At 35.0% G+C, this 12,085-nt stretch overlaps 2 protein-coding genes and 1 long non-coding RNA gene across 3 annotated transcripts in view; 2 read left to right on the top strand and 1 right to left on the bottom strand.

Moving 5' to 3' along the window:
- The window catches only part of LOC146929360 (uncharacterized), a 42,580-nt gene extending 38,644 nt beyond the window's left edge, over window positions 1–3,936 (bottom strand). The window contains exon 1 of the long non-coding RNA XR_015006000.1: window positions 1,611–3,936. This is a non-coding gene — a long non-coding RNA (uncharacterized LOC146929360). The remainder of the gene's footprint in view (window positions 1–1,610) is intronic.
- Window positions 3,937–4,604: 668 nt separating this feature from the next.
- Window positions 4,605–8,490, top strand: LOC146929359 (uncharacterized). The gene is made up of 4 exons (XM_085701328.1): window positions 4,605–5,660; window positions 5,750–6,055; window positions 6,141–7,339; window positions 8,238–8,490. Exons 1-3 carry the CDS (start codon window positions 4,639–4,641, stop codon window positions 7,036–7,038), a joined length of 2,226 nt encoding a protein of 741 aa, XP_085557454.1. The 5' UTR covers window positions 4,605–4,638; the 3' UTR covers window positions 7,039–7,339; window positions 8,238–8,490.
- LOC146929358 (uncharacterized) lies at window positions 8,364–11,667 on the top strand. The gene is made up of 6 exons (XM_085707296.1): window positions 8,364–8,524; window positions 8,647–8,797; window positions 8,900–8,910; window positions 8,995–9,391; window positions 9,602–10,078; window positions 11,200–11,667. Exons 1-6 carry the CDS (start codon window positions 8,364–8,366, stop codon window positions 11,512–11,514), a joined length of 1,512 nt encoding a protein of 503 aa, XP_085563422.1. The 3' UTR covers window positions 11,515–11,667.
- Window positions 11,668–12,085: the final 418 nt, after the last annotated feature.

Here is a 12,085-nt window from a genome sequence, read left to right as displayed (position 1 = left end):
AGAAAAATATATGTGGAATTTCTTGCTAGTTGTCTACTATTTCTTTTATTAAAATTTGTGAAATTGTGCATTTAAAAGTCCTTAAAAAATTCCAATTCTTTTTCATGTATATTCTTTGTTATTTTTGTGATGTTTCTATACATTTGCTTACTGAAAATCCTGATGAAAAATATTAGTGTATGTTCTTGCTTCATTTCTTGTCTTTTATGTGAAAATTCATGAAAAAATTGTTTAGTTCTATCTCAAGATTTTGATAATTGTTTGTGACACATGTTATTTGAATTTTGTGAGTTTATTGCTACTGTTGGTATATAATTTTGATGCATGTGTGGGAATCTTGGTTAGTTGCTTGGTTTATAAGTTACATTTGTGAATAAATAATGCAAATATGTCTAAATTCACTTTGAAAATGTCAAGTTCATCATGTTGCCTTAAATCTCATTTTTAGACCTGATTTTAAGCCTTTGAAAAATGTATTAGAATGTGAGAATTTTAGGCAATAGGATTCTTACATTTTGTGAGTGAATTTTAGTTATATTCTTGCACCTTTTTGGCTTGATTTTGTGAAGTTCTCTATGCTTTTGTCTTGATATTTTACTTGCTTTATTTTCTATGATATTACTCTTTGCTACTAACCATTTCCTTTCATATTTCATGCATCCCATAAGCTCCTCTCATCTCATATTCATCTCTATTTTTCTTGCAACCTAATTTTTACCAAGGCTTAGAATGTAAAGACTTAGGAATTTTGTAGTATTTTTCTTATGCAATTTTAAATTCTTGCAAGACCATAGAATGTATCTAGGCCAATGATGTAATAAGGACTATGGACTCTAATAATGTACACCGACACAAGCACCGACACATGCACACACATCACATAGATATTTTAGATGTATGGCTAGGGTATGCATGTTTAGATGTATGTTTAGGATTGTATGTTTAGATGAATGCTTAGGACCTATACTTAGAAAAATCATTTTCCAAAAAAATATGAACAACATCACTCAAATATTTTTCCAAAGAAACTTTGGGATCAAAATCCCATTGAATTTTCCTTTTATTTTCTTAATCAAACTTTAATGAAAATTAATCATACTTGACTTCTTTTTCCAAAATAACTAATCAAACCCCACTTTTTCTTAAATCTCATGCCTTTAAGGCCTCTCTCTCTTATTCTTCAAAATCCCATTTTCAAACTTAAAATCAACTAACAAAAACAAAAACATTTTTTGGAAGAGAACTACGGTGGATTTGATCCCTTAAACGGGTACGTAGGCAAGGAAACAAAATTCCTTCAATTCAAATAAAATGAAAATTCAAACACATTCTTCTCCCTCCAATTCTTCACTTAGAAACTTTTAGGTTTAAATAAACACTTTTCAAAATAGCATTTAAAAATAAAACGCGCGCGTAGAAATTAAAGACGGTTCCTATAGGTTACTATAGTCGTTATGGGTGCCTAACACCTTCCCGTAGCGAAAACAACTCCCGAACCTCGATTCTCAAGGGTTTTGCTTATTTTTCCCTTCCCAAGAAAAAATTTGATATCACCGGTTAAAAAGGTTCAAACGTAATCAATGTTTGACACCCGAAAACCAAGATAAAACATTCATATATCACCAAATTTCACTAAGTATGCAATCACCAAAATTTCATGAATGTACACAATTCACCAAGGTTCACCAAACACATATCAAACATAACACATTTAAACATTAATGAATGTATGTAATGCGCCTAGACACGACTTTATATGCATGTGGTACCGAATCATCGTCAAGGTCGTCACTTTAAAACATCGCCTCTTGATACGAAATTGTATCATAAACATCGCCTCTAAACATCACCTCTGGACACTTATGAATGCATGAATATATGACACCACAATGCATACGTTCATACAATGGTTCACCAACATGAACACCGACACCTTTCATACATGCAACCACCATCAATATCATCACCAAATTGCATGTAAGAATTGACATTTTATTACAAATCACCAACACCAAAATCGTCATCAATAACATTCATCTCAAAGAAGCAACAAGGTTCCAAATTCACATTTCATATAACGGACATCACGGTACATCATGATATTCATCGCATTAAACACCCAAACAAAATTAATTCATTCTTATTCTATCACATCATCATGAATACAAAGCCATATACAAAGTTACGGAATCATTAAACTCAATTTTGGCAAACTTCGCCTATTTTTTCAAAGATCGTCCATTTTCAACTAACCAATTCAATTCATCGTCCAAAAATTATTATCTCAAACACATTTAGAACTAGTAGAATAATTTTCAACATAATACTATCATACCTATAGGATCACTATAAAAATATGGTATACTCTTTTAGCCAAAACAGAAGCAATTATTTGATGCCTATGTATATGAAGAGGTGCCTGATACACCATACTTTGAATGAAAGGTGCAGCCACGACACAATAATTGGAATAGCAATGAACCAAGTAAAAATAGGAAAATGATAGCAACTTGGACAGTAGAAGAAATTCTCAAAATCCAACTTGTAAATAAGATAATCACAACTTTAGCTAGTACTTCTAAAGATACAAAAAGCACTATAAGATAACTACCAAATTGACTCTTATTGAAAGGCTAAATGGGTAGCATTATTACTAACTTTTATCACATACCAGAGTTCTTGTAAAATAACAGTGTTGTAGCATCATTTACACAGTTTACAATTGATTTATGTCGCTATAGCTTAAGTCTACAATACACTACCTCAAAGTATGATACATTCTTTAGGTCATAATACACATATAGAATCAATTGCAACCATATAAGCATGACCCAAAAGTTTAGTTAGGCTAGACAGATACGAACCAAAGGTATATATAACTACCAAAAAAAAAATGTGTATTAAACTCAATGGGTTTCCAGCCAACACAAATACACAAACCTCTAAAAATAATGTGTAGTATGAAATGTAGCAAGCAATCGTGAGAGTCTTTGACAATGTGGGGAACAAAAGTCATGTAATAGAAGACTCAATGATATTTCCCTCATGACCCCATCAGCAACACGTGTACCCATGGAATTGAAAATTAGACCCCATCAATTTTCTTTCCTTTAGCAGATGAAATAATATGTGAACATAGGTTTTGAAATCACAGTTTTCGTTTAGCAAAATGAGACGTATAATCACACTAACAACTTAACACAATCGACACATACAAACACCAAGAACGCAACTAATTACATACCCAAATTTACACATAAATTAAGAGCATGAAATTAACTAAGCAAAATCTTCAATTCATCAACTAATCATAAGCTAGAACAAGAAGAAAAGTGATTATGAGAATAATTATCCAACCCCCTTACCTCAAAGCTTTACCAACACTAGCTATGGCTTCACTCTCCCCTTAGCTCTTGAATTTCACCTCTCCTAAGCTCTTGGTCTTCTTTCCTCTAAGCTCTTCTCTTGCTCCCACTTTCTCTCTCTACCTCTCTCTATGTTTATGACAATTTGTGATAATGAGAAATGACCTAGTTTTTCTCTTAAGGGATATCCTTATATACACCACATGTTGGGCTAAATTAGGTTAGAGATTAATGGGCCTCTAAAACTCATGTCACTAAATTCTCAAAAAGTTACTACACTTACTTAAACCGTTAAAACACCGGATAATTAATATCCCTAAATTATTACAACTAGTTATTTCTATCTTAGTAAAAATAACTATTCTCACAAAAAAAAATAACCTTCTTAAAAAAAAACTAATTTACCCTCGCTCACCAAATGACCAAAATACCCCTAAGTCTAAAATGACTAAAATACCCTTCTTAAGCTGGAATCCAATAATCCCGAATAAAATACACACAAATACAAGTAATCACACACAAACACACATAAAACAAATAAAATAAATCTGACGAAAATCGGGCTGTTACACAACACCCATACCTGATGGCTTGCCAAAAAGTTTTTACGAAGCGAAGCAGCTAGTGTCGAAGTTAGGACTTGGTGTGAAGAGAATTGATTGTTGTGTTAAAGGTTGCATGTTGTTCTACGACAACGAATTTGGTGTAAAAGATGGACATCTAGTCGAATGTAAATTTTGTCAGGAACCAAAGGTATAAAGGAAGCAAACACTCTAGATCAAGCAAGGGAAAACCCGTTCCAAGAAAGGCATTGTTTTACTTACCTATTATACCAAGACTACAGAGGATGTATGCATCAATGCAAACTGCAGAGAAAATGACTTGGCATTCTCAAAACTACGAAAGAAGAAATAATTCAGGTGAGCTACGACATCCGTCTGATGGTCTGGCATGGAAGCATTTTGATCAGAAACATCCCAGTTTTGCCTTAGAGCCACGCAATGTAAGACTGGGTCTATGCTCTGATGGATTTACACCACACATTCAAGGTTCGGGTAAACCTTATTCATGTTGGCCTATAATTGTCACTCCATATAATCTTCCACCTGATATGTGCATGTCGAAACCATACATGTTTTTAGCTGCCGTAATACCAGGTCCAAATAATCCAAAAGTAGGCATTGATATATATTTGCAACCTTTGATTGATGATTTAAAGAGACTATAGAATGGTGTTCACACATACGATATTTCCCGGAAACAAAATTTTGTGATGAGGGCAGCTTTGATGTGGACCATTAATGACTTTCCAGCGTATGGGATGTTGTCAGGATGGGGGACACATGGTAGACTTGCATGTCCAATATGCATGGAAGATACTGACACGTTCAGATTAGAGCATGGAGGGAAGACAACATGGTTTGGTTGTACTCGTAGGTGGCTTCCTGATGATCATCCATTTAGAAGGAATAAAAATGCATTTCTGAAGGGTAAAACTGAAAATCGTGGACCACCTCCCAATCTGACATCAGAACAAGTTTGGAACAAAGTGAAAAAAAAGCCAAAGGTGCAGATAGTGGGTGGTGTTGCTTCTAAACCTTCAGGTTACGGGCAAACACATAATTGGACAAAAAGAAGTATTTTTTGGGATTTGCCATATTGGAAAGATAATCTATTAAGGCACAATCTCGATGTCATGCATATTGAGAAGAATTTTTTTGACAATATATTTAACACTGTCATGAATGTGAAAGGCAAGACTAAAGACAATGAGAAAGCTAGGAAAGACATTGAGTTGTATTGCAGACGGAAGGATTTGTTGTTGGTGGAGAAGTCTAATGGGAAGTTTTTGAAACCTTGTGCTAACTACACTTTACCCATTGAAGAAGCAAAAGCTGTTTATCGATGGGTTAAAGAATTGAAGATGCCAGATGGTTATTCATCAAATTTAGCAAGATGTGCTGATGTTGAAAATGGAAGGATGCATGGAATGAAAAGTCACGATACTCATATTTTTATGGAGTGTTTAATACCTACGGCATTTAGTTCTTTGGAACCACATGTATTAAATCCACTTATTGAAATAAGCCAGTATTTTAAGAATCTGTGTTCAGCAACGTTGAGAGAAGATGATCTTATAAAGATGGAAAATGAGATTCCAATGATATTGTGCAAGTTGGAGAGAATATTTCCCCCTGGATTTTTTGATTCTATGGAACATCTTGCAATTCATCTTGCATATGAAGCTAGACTTGGTGGACCGGTTCAATATAGATGGATGTACCCATTTGAAAGGTATATAATGATTTTATATATTGAATATCATTATAAATTATGGCACACTTATTTTTTTAATTAAGCTTATTGATTTTCATTATACTCAGGTTCATGGGTGATTCAAAACGATCGGTTAAAAATCGGGCTAGAGTTGAAGGATCAATTGTTGCATCATACGTAGAACGGGAAACATCTCGCTTTCTTTCTCATTATTTCATACATCCATTGACACCAAGACACCGTAGGAATGAAACTTATGGTGATCAAAGACGTCATCCGTTAGCCCTATCGGTATTCTGCTTGCTTGGACGCCCTGCTGGTGCGTGTACGACACTTTTTCCAGGTGATAGGGTTTTAAATGCAGCACATGTCCACGTGCTTATTAACTGCAATGAAGTTGAGCCATACTTACAGTAAGTAATTATACATGCTAATTTAATTAGTTTAAATTACACTTGAATCACAATTAGTTATAATAAATGTTATATTTTATATCAGGGCATTCAATCAACAATATTCTGTTGCTCAAATACATTCTCATTTTCCATCATGGTTCAGACATCAAGTATATCAGGCACCAACCACTCCTATCATCGAACATCTAAGAAACTTATCTAATGGCCCAAAATCATGTGTTAGACAATGGCACACCTACTTTGTCAACGGATACAAATTTCATACAGAAAGTTGGACTGAAGGAAAAGAAACAGTAAATAGTGGAGTGTGTATGAAAAGTGTTGGCGAAAATGGTGATAACTATGATTTCTACGGTGTGATTCAGAACATAATAGAAATTTCATACACTTACCTCGATTATGAGAAAACCGTAGTGTTATTTTATTGTGATTGGTTTGATCCATCATTTAGGGGTACTACAAAGGTAAATCCAAAGACTAACACCGTAGACATTAAAATGAATAGGAGATATCAGGCATTTGATCCATTTGCTATGGCACATAATGTCAGACAGGTGTACTATATCCCTTATCCAGTCACAAAAGTAGACAAACGAGGTTGGTGTGTCGCAATAAAAACAAAGCCAAGGGGTCGAATTGAAAGTGATGGAACAAACCAAACAGATGAACCGTATCAGGAGGATGAGATGTCTAATGTAGATGATGTGATAGAAGTTGAGCCTTTTAGTCGCCTTTTTAATGGAGAAGAATTAGAAGAAGTGGTACCTGAGGAGGAAGAAGAAGAAGAAGAAGAAGAAGAAGAAGAAGAAGAAGAAGAAGAAGAAGAAGAAGAAGAAGAAGAAGAAGAAGAAGAAGAAGAAGAAGAAGAAGAAGAAGAAGAAGAAGAAGAAGACTTCCAACAAGTAGAAGAAGTGGTAGAAGAGGTCGCGACAAATAGAGATGAAGAAGCGGATGAAGATGAAGACGATTGGGATGTATAATGCATTTTATTTTATTTTATTTTATTTTGTTATAAATTTAAATTAATACCATATTTGTAATAATTAGTGACAATATTAACATAACACTTCCTTAAAAAAATATTGACATAACACTTATTAAAAAAACCAAAAAAAAAAAGTATATAAGCTGACCTTAGTGTGTTTTACTCACGCATGTGAGTACTGAAGCATCGTGTTTCTGTTCTCTGTCTCACAAACAAATCGCTCACCGCCGCTGCCGTTTCTCCTCTGCTCGCCTCCTCTGATTCTTTCTCTCAGTTCTCAATCTCCTTAAGCCATGGTACGCCAACCGATTCTCTAATTTCTCATTCATTCTCCAATTTCTTATTTTAGGGTTTTGAATTGGGATTTTTTTAGGGTTTTAGAATATTTTTTTATGGTTTTAGAATTCGGGGGGATTGTTAGCCCAATTCCTAAATCTCTGTTCAATTTGAGTTAGTTAGGGTTAAACGTATATATAGAGTTTGTTTAGGCTGGTTGTACTTGTTATACCTTTTGTCTCAATATTTAAGTGCACTTGAATGTTGTCTCTTGATTGGAAAGTGCTGGTTGTACTGGTTATCCATGAAAACAATATCAATCCGTGTATTCTTTCCTCATGTGAAGAACAATCAGTTTATAGGTAAAAGATTGTCCCTGTTGTAAATTTAATGGCCACTTGCAAGAAGTTTGTTCATCAAGGCCTCATTTATGGTTTTAGTTCTCATTCTGTTTTAATTTCAAACTCTATTATTTTGTTTAGAAGCCAATTTTTCTGTCCCCTTTTCTGTGAAAGATTGTCCCTGTTTATAGTGTAAATTTAATGGCCAAAACCTTGTTTTCTTTATAAAAAATTCTGTTGTTTTACTTTAACTTGTGAACTATTTCAGAGGATTGTATGTATAGAGATTGTCACTTAAGGATAGAACATTATGATATCATCTCTATATAATATTTTTCTGTTGTTGTATGCTAGACTTTGTATTTTGATGCTGCATAGTGTATATTTTATATCAAGAGAATTTTTCTGTTTGTCCCTGTTTATAGTGTAAATTTAATGGCCAAGAGAATTTTATATCTATACCAACATCCTTACAGAATTGCAATATTTGTTGGTTTAATCTCATTTTTCTTTTCAACTCTGTTCTTATATGTTCTTATAATTCATTTTCTTTTCTTCTTTCGTTTGCTATATATAGACGGAGGGAGAAGAGCCACCACAGCCACCCCTGCCACTACAACCACCACAGCCACGCCTGCCACCACAACCACGATCAAATAGGAGAGGACCAAAAATAAGAATCCATAACTCTTCCTTCGTTCCGATGCCACAGACTCAGCGACCCGATGGACAACCACAGTTAGATCCGCCTGCTGATCCTAATCTTCCGGAATTCGATTATACACGTCTAGACATCTTTGATCCTAATGTGAAGATTTTAGTTGATCGACATGACCGATATGTCATTACCGCCGTCTCTGGGACGTAAGTGTTTATAATCTTGGTCCTAATATGTGATTCTAATGTGTTGGTAATGCTGTAAGATTTTGGTTGTTCCTAATGTGTTCTAATGTTGATCAACAATTAAGTTTTTTTTTTTCATTTAGGTTTTTGCCTAACAGGTTGGCCACGGAGTCGATCACAGCAGTTATTGAAGCCAGATATCAGAAACCATGGCTATCATGGGGTGAAATCATTAATGAAGGCAAGAATATGGCTAACAACAAGCCAAGGGATGAATTTTGGAATATGTTCAAAGTAAGTTAAAAATTAATATATTTAACTAAATATATTTTATGGAAGCCTTTCAAGCATGCTGTTATTTTAACTAAATATATTTTAACATCACATTTATTTAAGAAAGATATTAGGTAATTGGCTACTGTTATTATTTAACATCACATTTATTTAAGTAAGTGTTTTTTGGTAATTGGCTACTGTTATTATTTTTGCAGGAGAAATGTACTTGGAAAAAAGATGAGGATCGTGAAATTAGTAAAGCTTTTGACAGTGCATGCTGCACGCGCCTCTCAAGCATGCTTTTGGTTGCGCGCAACAAGCGTGGACCGAACGATGAAAATCGTCCAAAATGGATTGGCGAAGGCACATGGCCTGAGTTGTGTAAGAAGTGGAATACACCAGAATACGAAAAGAAGTGTGCGCAGAATAAACTTAATAGACATTCAGCAAAGGCAGTTACCAACACACACTCAGGGGGGGTCTGTAAATGCTACTACATCGAGCTTCAGACACGAATCACAATATGGACGACTTCCAACCTTATTGGAGACTTTTGATTATTTTCATTTTAAAGATGGATTGCCTCGTGATAAAAGATCAGAAAGCATACATGTATGTATAATATTAATATTAATATTTTTATTTTTATTAAATATATCAATTAATGGCTTCACTGTTGGTGTTTTTATGGTTTCACTGTTGGCTTTCACTCAATAGTTCTAGTTGGACTGTTGGTTTTTTCACTGTTGTGTTTAGAGCAGTTCAGATGTTTGGTTTGTTTTAGACAAGATAACTTCAATTTTATTTTGAATATATGTGCAGGAGACCATGAAAGAATTTATTGAAGTTTTCCAAAGTCAGCAGGATAGTCTTCCCCCTTCTGATCGAGTTGATTCCGACACTGCTAGTGAAATTATAATGAACAAATATATAGAGACTACGGGTGGGAAGAACAAGGGCCGTATTGTTGGTGCTGGTAGCAACTCTTCGTTATATCAAAAGGATTCATTTGGCAAATTTATAGATACTCGCCTTAACTCATATGGTAGCACAAGTCGGTCATCTCGTAGACACGACGATCCTATTTATACTGAGGTTGAGCAGTTGAGGGCTGAGAATGCGATATTGAAGGCACAACAAGAACAACTTGTTGAATCACAAGAAGAAATGAAGAGCCAAGTAGCTGAATTGATGCAAATGCAAAGAACCATGCTAGAGCAACAACGGCGATCTCGTGGGGATACATCACAACTTGAACCATATGATCACGCGAGAACACCGCAATATGATGATTTTGGGGTATGATCTTATATCTGATTCATTTTTTATTTTATTTTTAAGTTTTATTACTTTTTTTTTGTTCTGTTTTATTAGCAATTTAGTACTAAGATTTCTGGTGGATTCTGGCTACATTATATTCTGCTTAATTCATTCTTTCCTTTATTCGTTCAGTACATAAGGTAGAGAATAATAAGATAGCTTCCTTGAAAATAACAGTTGTATACAATAAGATAGCTTCCTTTAGTTGAGTGATTTAATTGACATATCCTTTTTGCATTTGATTGGGTCATAAGTTAGATATGCATGAGAGCTTTAATGGTGAGCTCGCTTAAATTTGTCCAATTGTATGGTAAGGTTATGATGAACATCTTAGCAATTTGAAAAGGCAAGGCTTTCCCGTCTCTCGTCTGTCAAGATAGTTTTGGTATAAAGATGTTTAGGTGCAGCTCTCTTTGTGTCCGCGCCTTGCCTTCTGGTTTTCTGCTGCTGTGCTACCTTTTTGGTGGTTCTGTTCCTGGTTTGTTGCTGTTGTGAGGCTGGCAACTTGCGTCCTGTTGCTGGGGGCTGTCAGCTGGTCCTGTGGTGCTTCTTTTAGGTTGTCTGGACTGTCTTTTTGGGTGTGCACCATCTGTGCTGGCTTCTGCTGGGCTCGGTTCTGTTACTGTCGGAAGGGAGTGTTTGCCTGGGGTATTTTTTCCTGCTGTCAGCTGCTGTTCTGGTGTGTCATTCTGGGTTCTGCTTCGGCAGTTTGGTTTGTGGCGACTGTCCTTGTTTTGTGTGGGTGGCCTTTGAGTTTATTACTGTTTAGATTTGAAATATGTTATCAAAATTGAGAGAACACGCATAACCTTAGTTGATATATGCATTTCTTTTAATATCATTGTCCTTGCTCAAACTCTTGTTCTAGGTAGATGAATAAATTAGTTTTCTTTTCAAATAATTGGTATTTAGAAACTCTATGCTAATTGGTCTACCATTCATTTCCTGAAAACTATTCTGTTCCTAAAATCAGAACATTTAGTCAGAGGCTTTCCAGGAAAAACATATGATTTTTGCAGGTATATATAAATATGAATTCAATATTTCACTGGAATTCTTTTATTTCCAAAAATAATCATTTTCTTTTCCTATCATCACAGCAGCCGTCGATGGTTAGGAGCATAATACCGCACTTAAACAAACGCCCTCGCCTACAACCCCAACCTGTGCGTGGTGATCATGAAGAGCATCATAGACCTCATATTCCTGTAGGTGATCGCCAGACGTCTTCTTCGACGAGATCCGCTATCAATGCTGCTGATTTCAACATACCAGATGGTGAAATATTTTTGCGAAACTATAGTAATTTTCTGGATAATGCTTCACAAGATAATCCCCATAATATGGGTAGAGGAGGAAATAGATCATCAGGTGGGAGATCCGGATCAAATTTGCCTCAATACTATAATGATTAGTTTTGACAATTCTCTGTGATGTGGTGGTTTAGGGAACTAGACAGTGGTTTTTTTGTTTTTGTTTTGTAGACTAGTTGGTTGGTCTTTATTTTGCTGCTGTTAGAATGGTTCAGTTTGTGTCTTAGCTGTGCAGAATCAGGGAGCACACAAGGACTGTTTGTGTGTGCTGCACTTGTTATATTTTGTTGTTTTTTGCTGCTTGTTGAACTTGCTGATGTTATAACTTTGTATTTGTGTACTTTGCTAGAGTTGGTAGTTCTTATACCTTCCTATGCTAATGAAAATTGTTGATCCAACAAAAAAAAATGATTTCTTTAATTTATTTGTCAAATTAATTTTATTTCATTAGGATGTGCTGTAATTAATTAGACCTATTTTTTATTTAAATATAAAGAGAATTACTGGCAGATATTTTAGCCAGTAGTGTCTTTCACCACATTGATTACTGGCGGACCACATTGATTACTGGCGGATTTTCTTTTTAATATTATTTTTAAAGCGAAATTACTGGCGGATAAAATGGCCAGTACATTTGGTCGTAACATTACTGTCGGAATAAATCAGCCAGTAT

Source organism: Medicago sativa, chromosome 4 (assembly GCF_051527215.1).
Source record: "Medicago sativa cultivar Bolivia chromosome 4, Bolivia_mono, whole genome shotgun sequence".
Taxonomy (NCBI): Eukaryota; Viridiplantae; Streptophyta; class Magnoliopsida; order Fabales; family Fabaceae; genus Medicago; species Medicago sativa.
The sequence above is the reverse complement of the archived record's forward strand: the minus strand, read 5'-3'. Positions and strand labels throughout refer to the sequence as shown.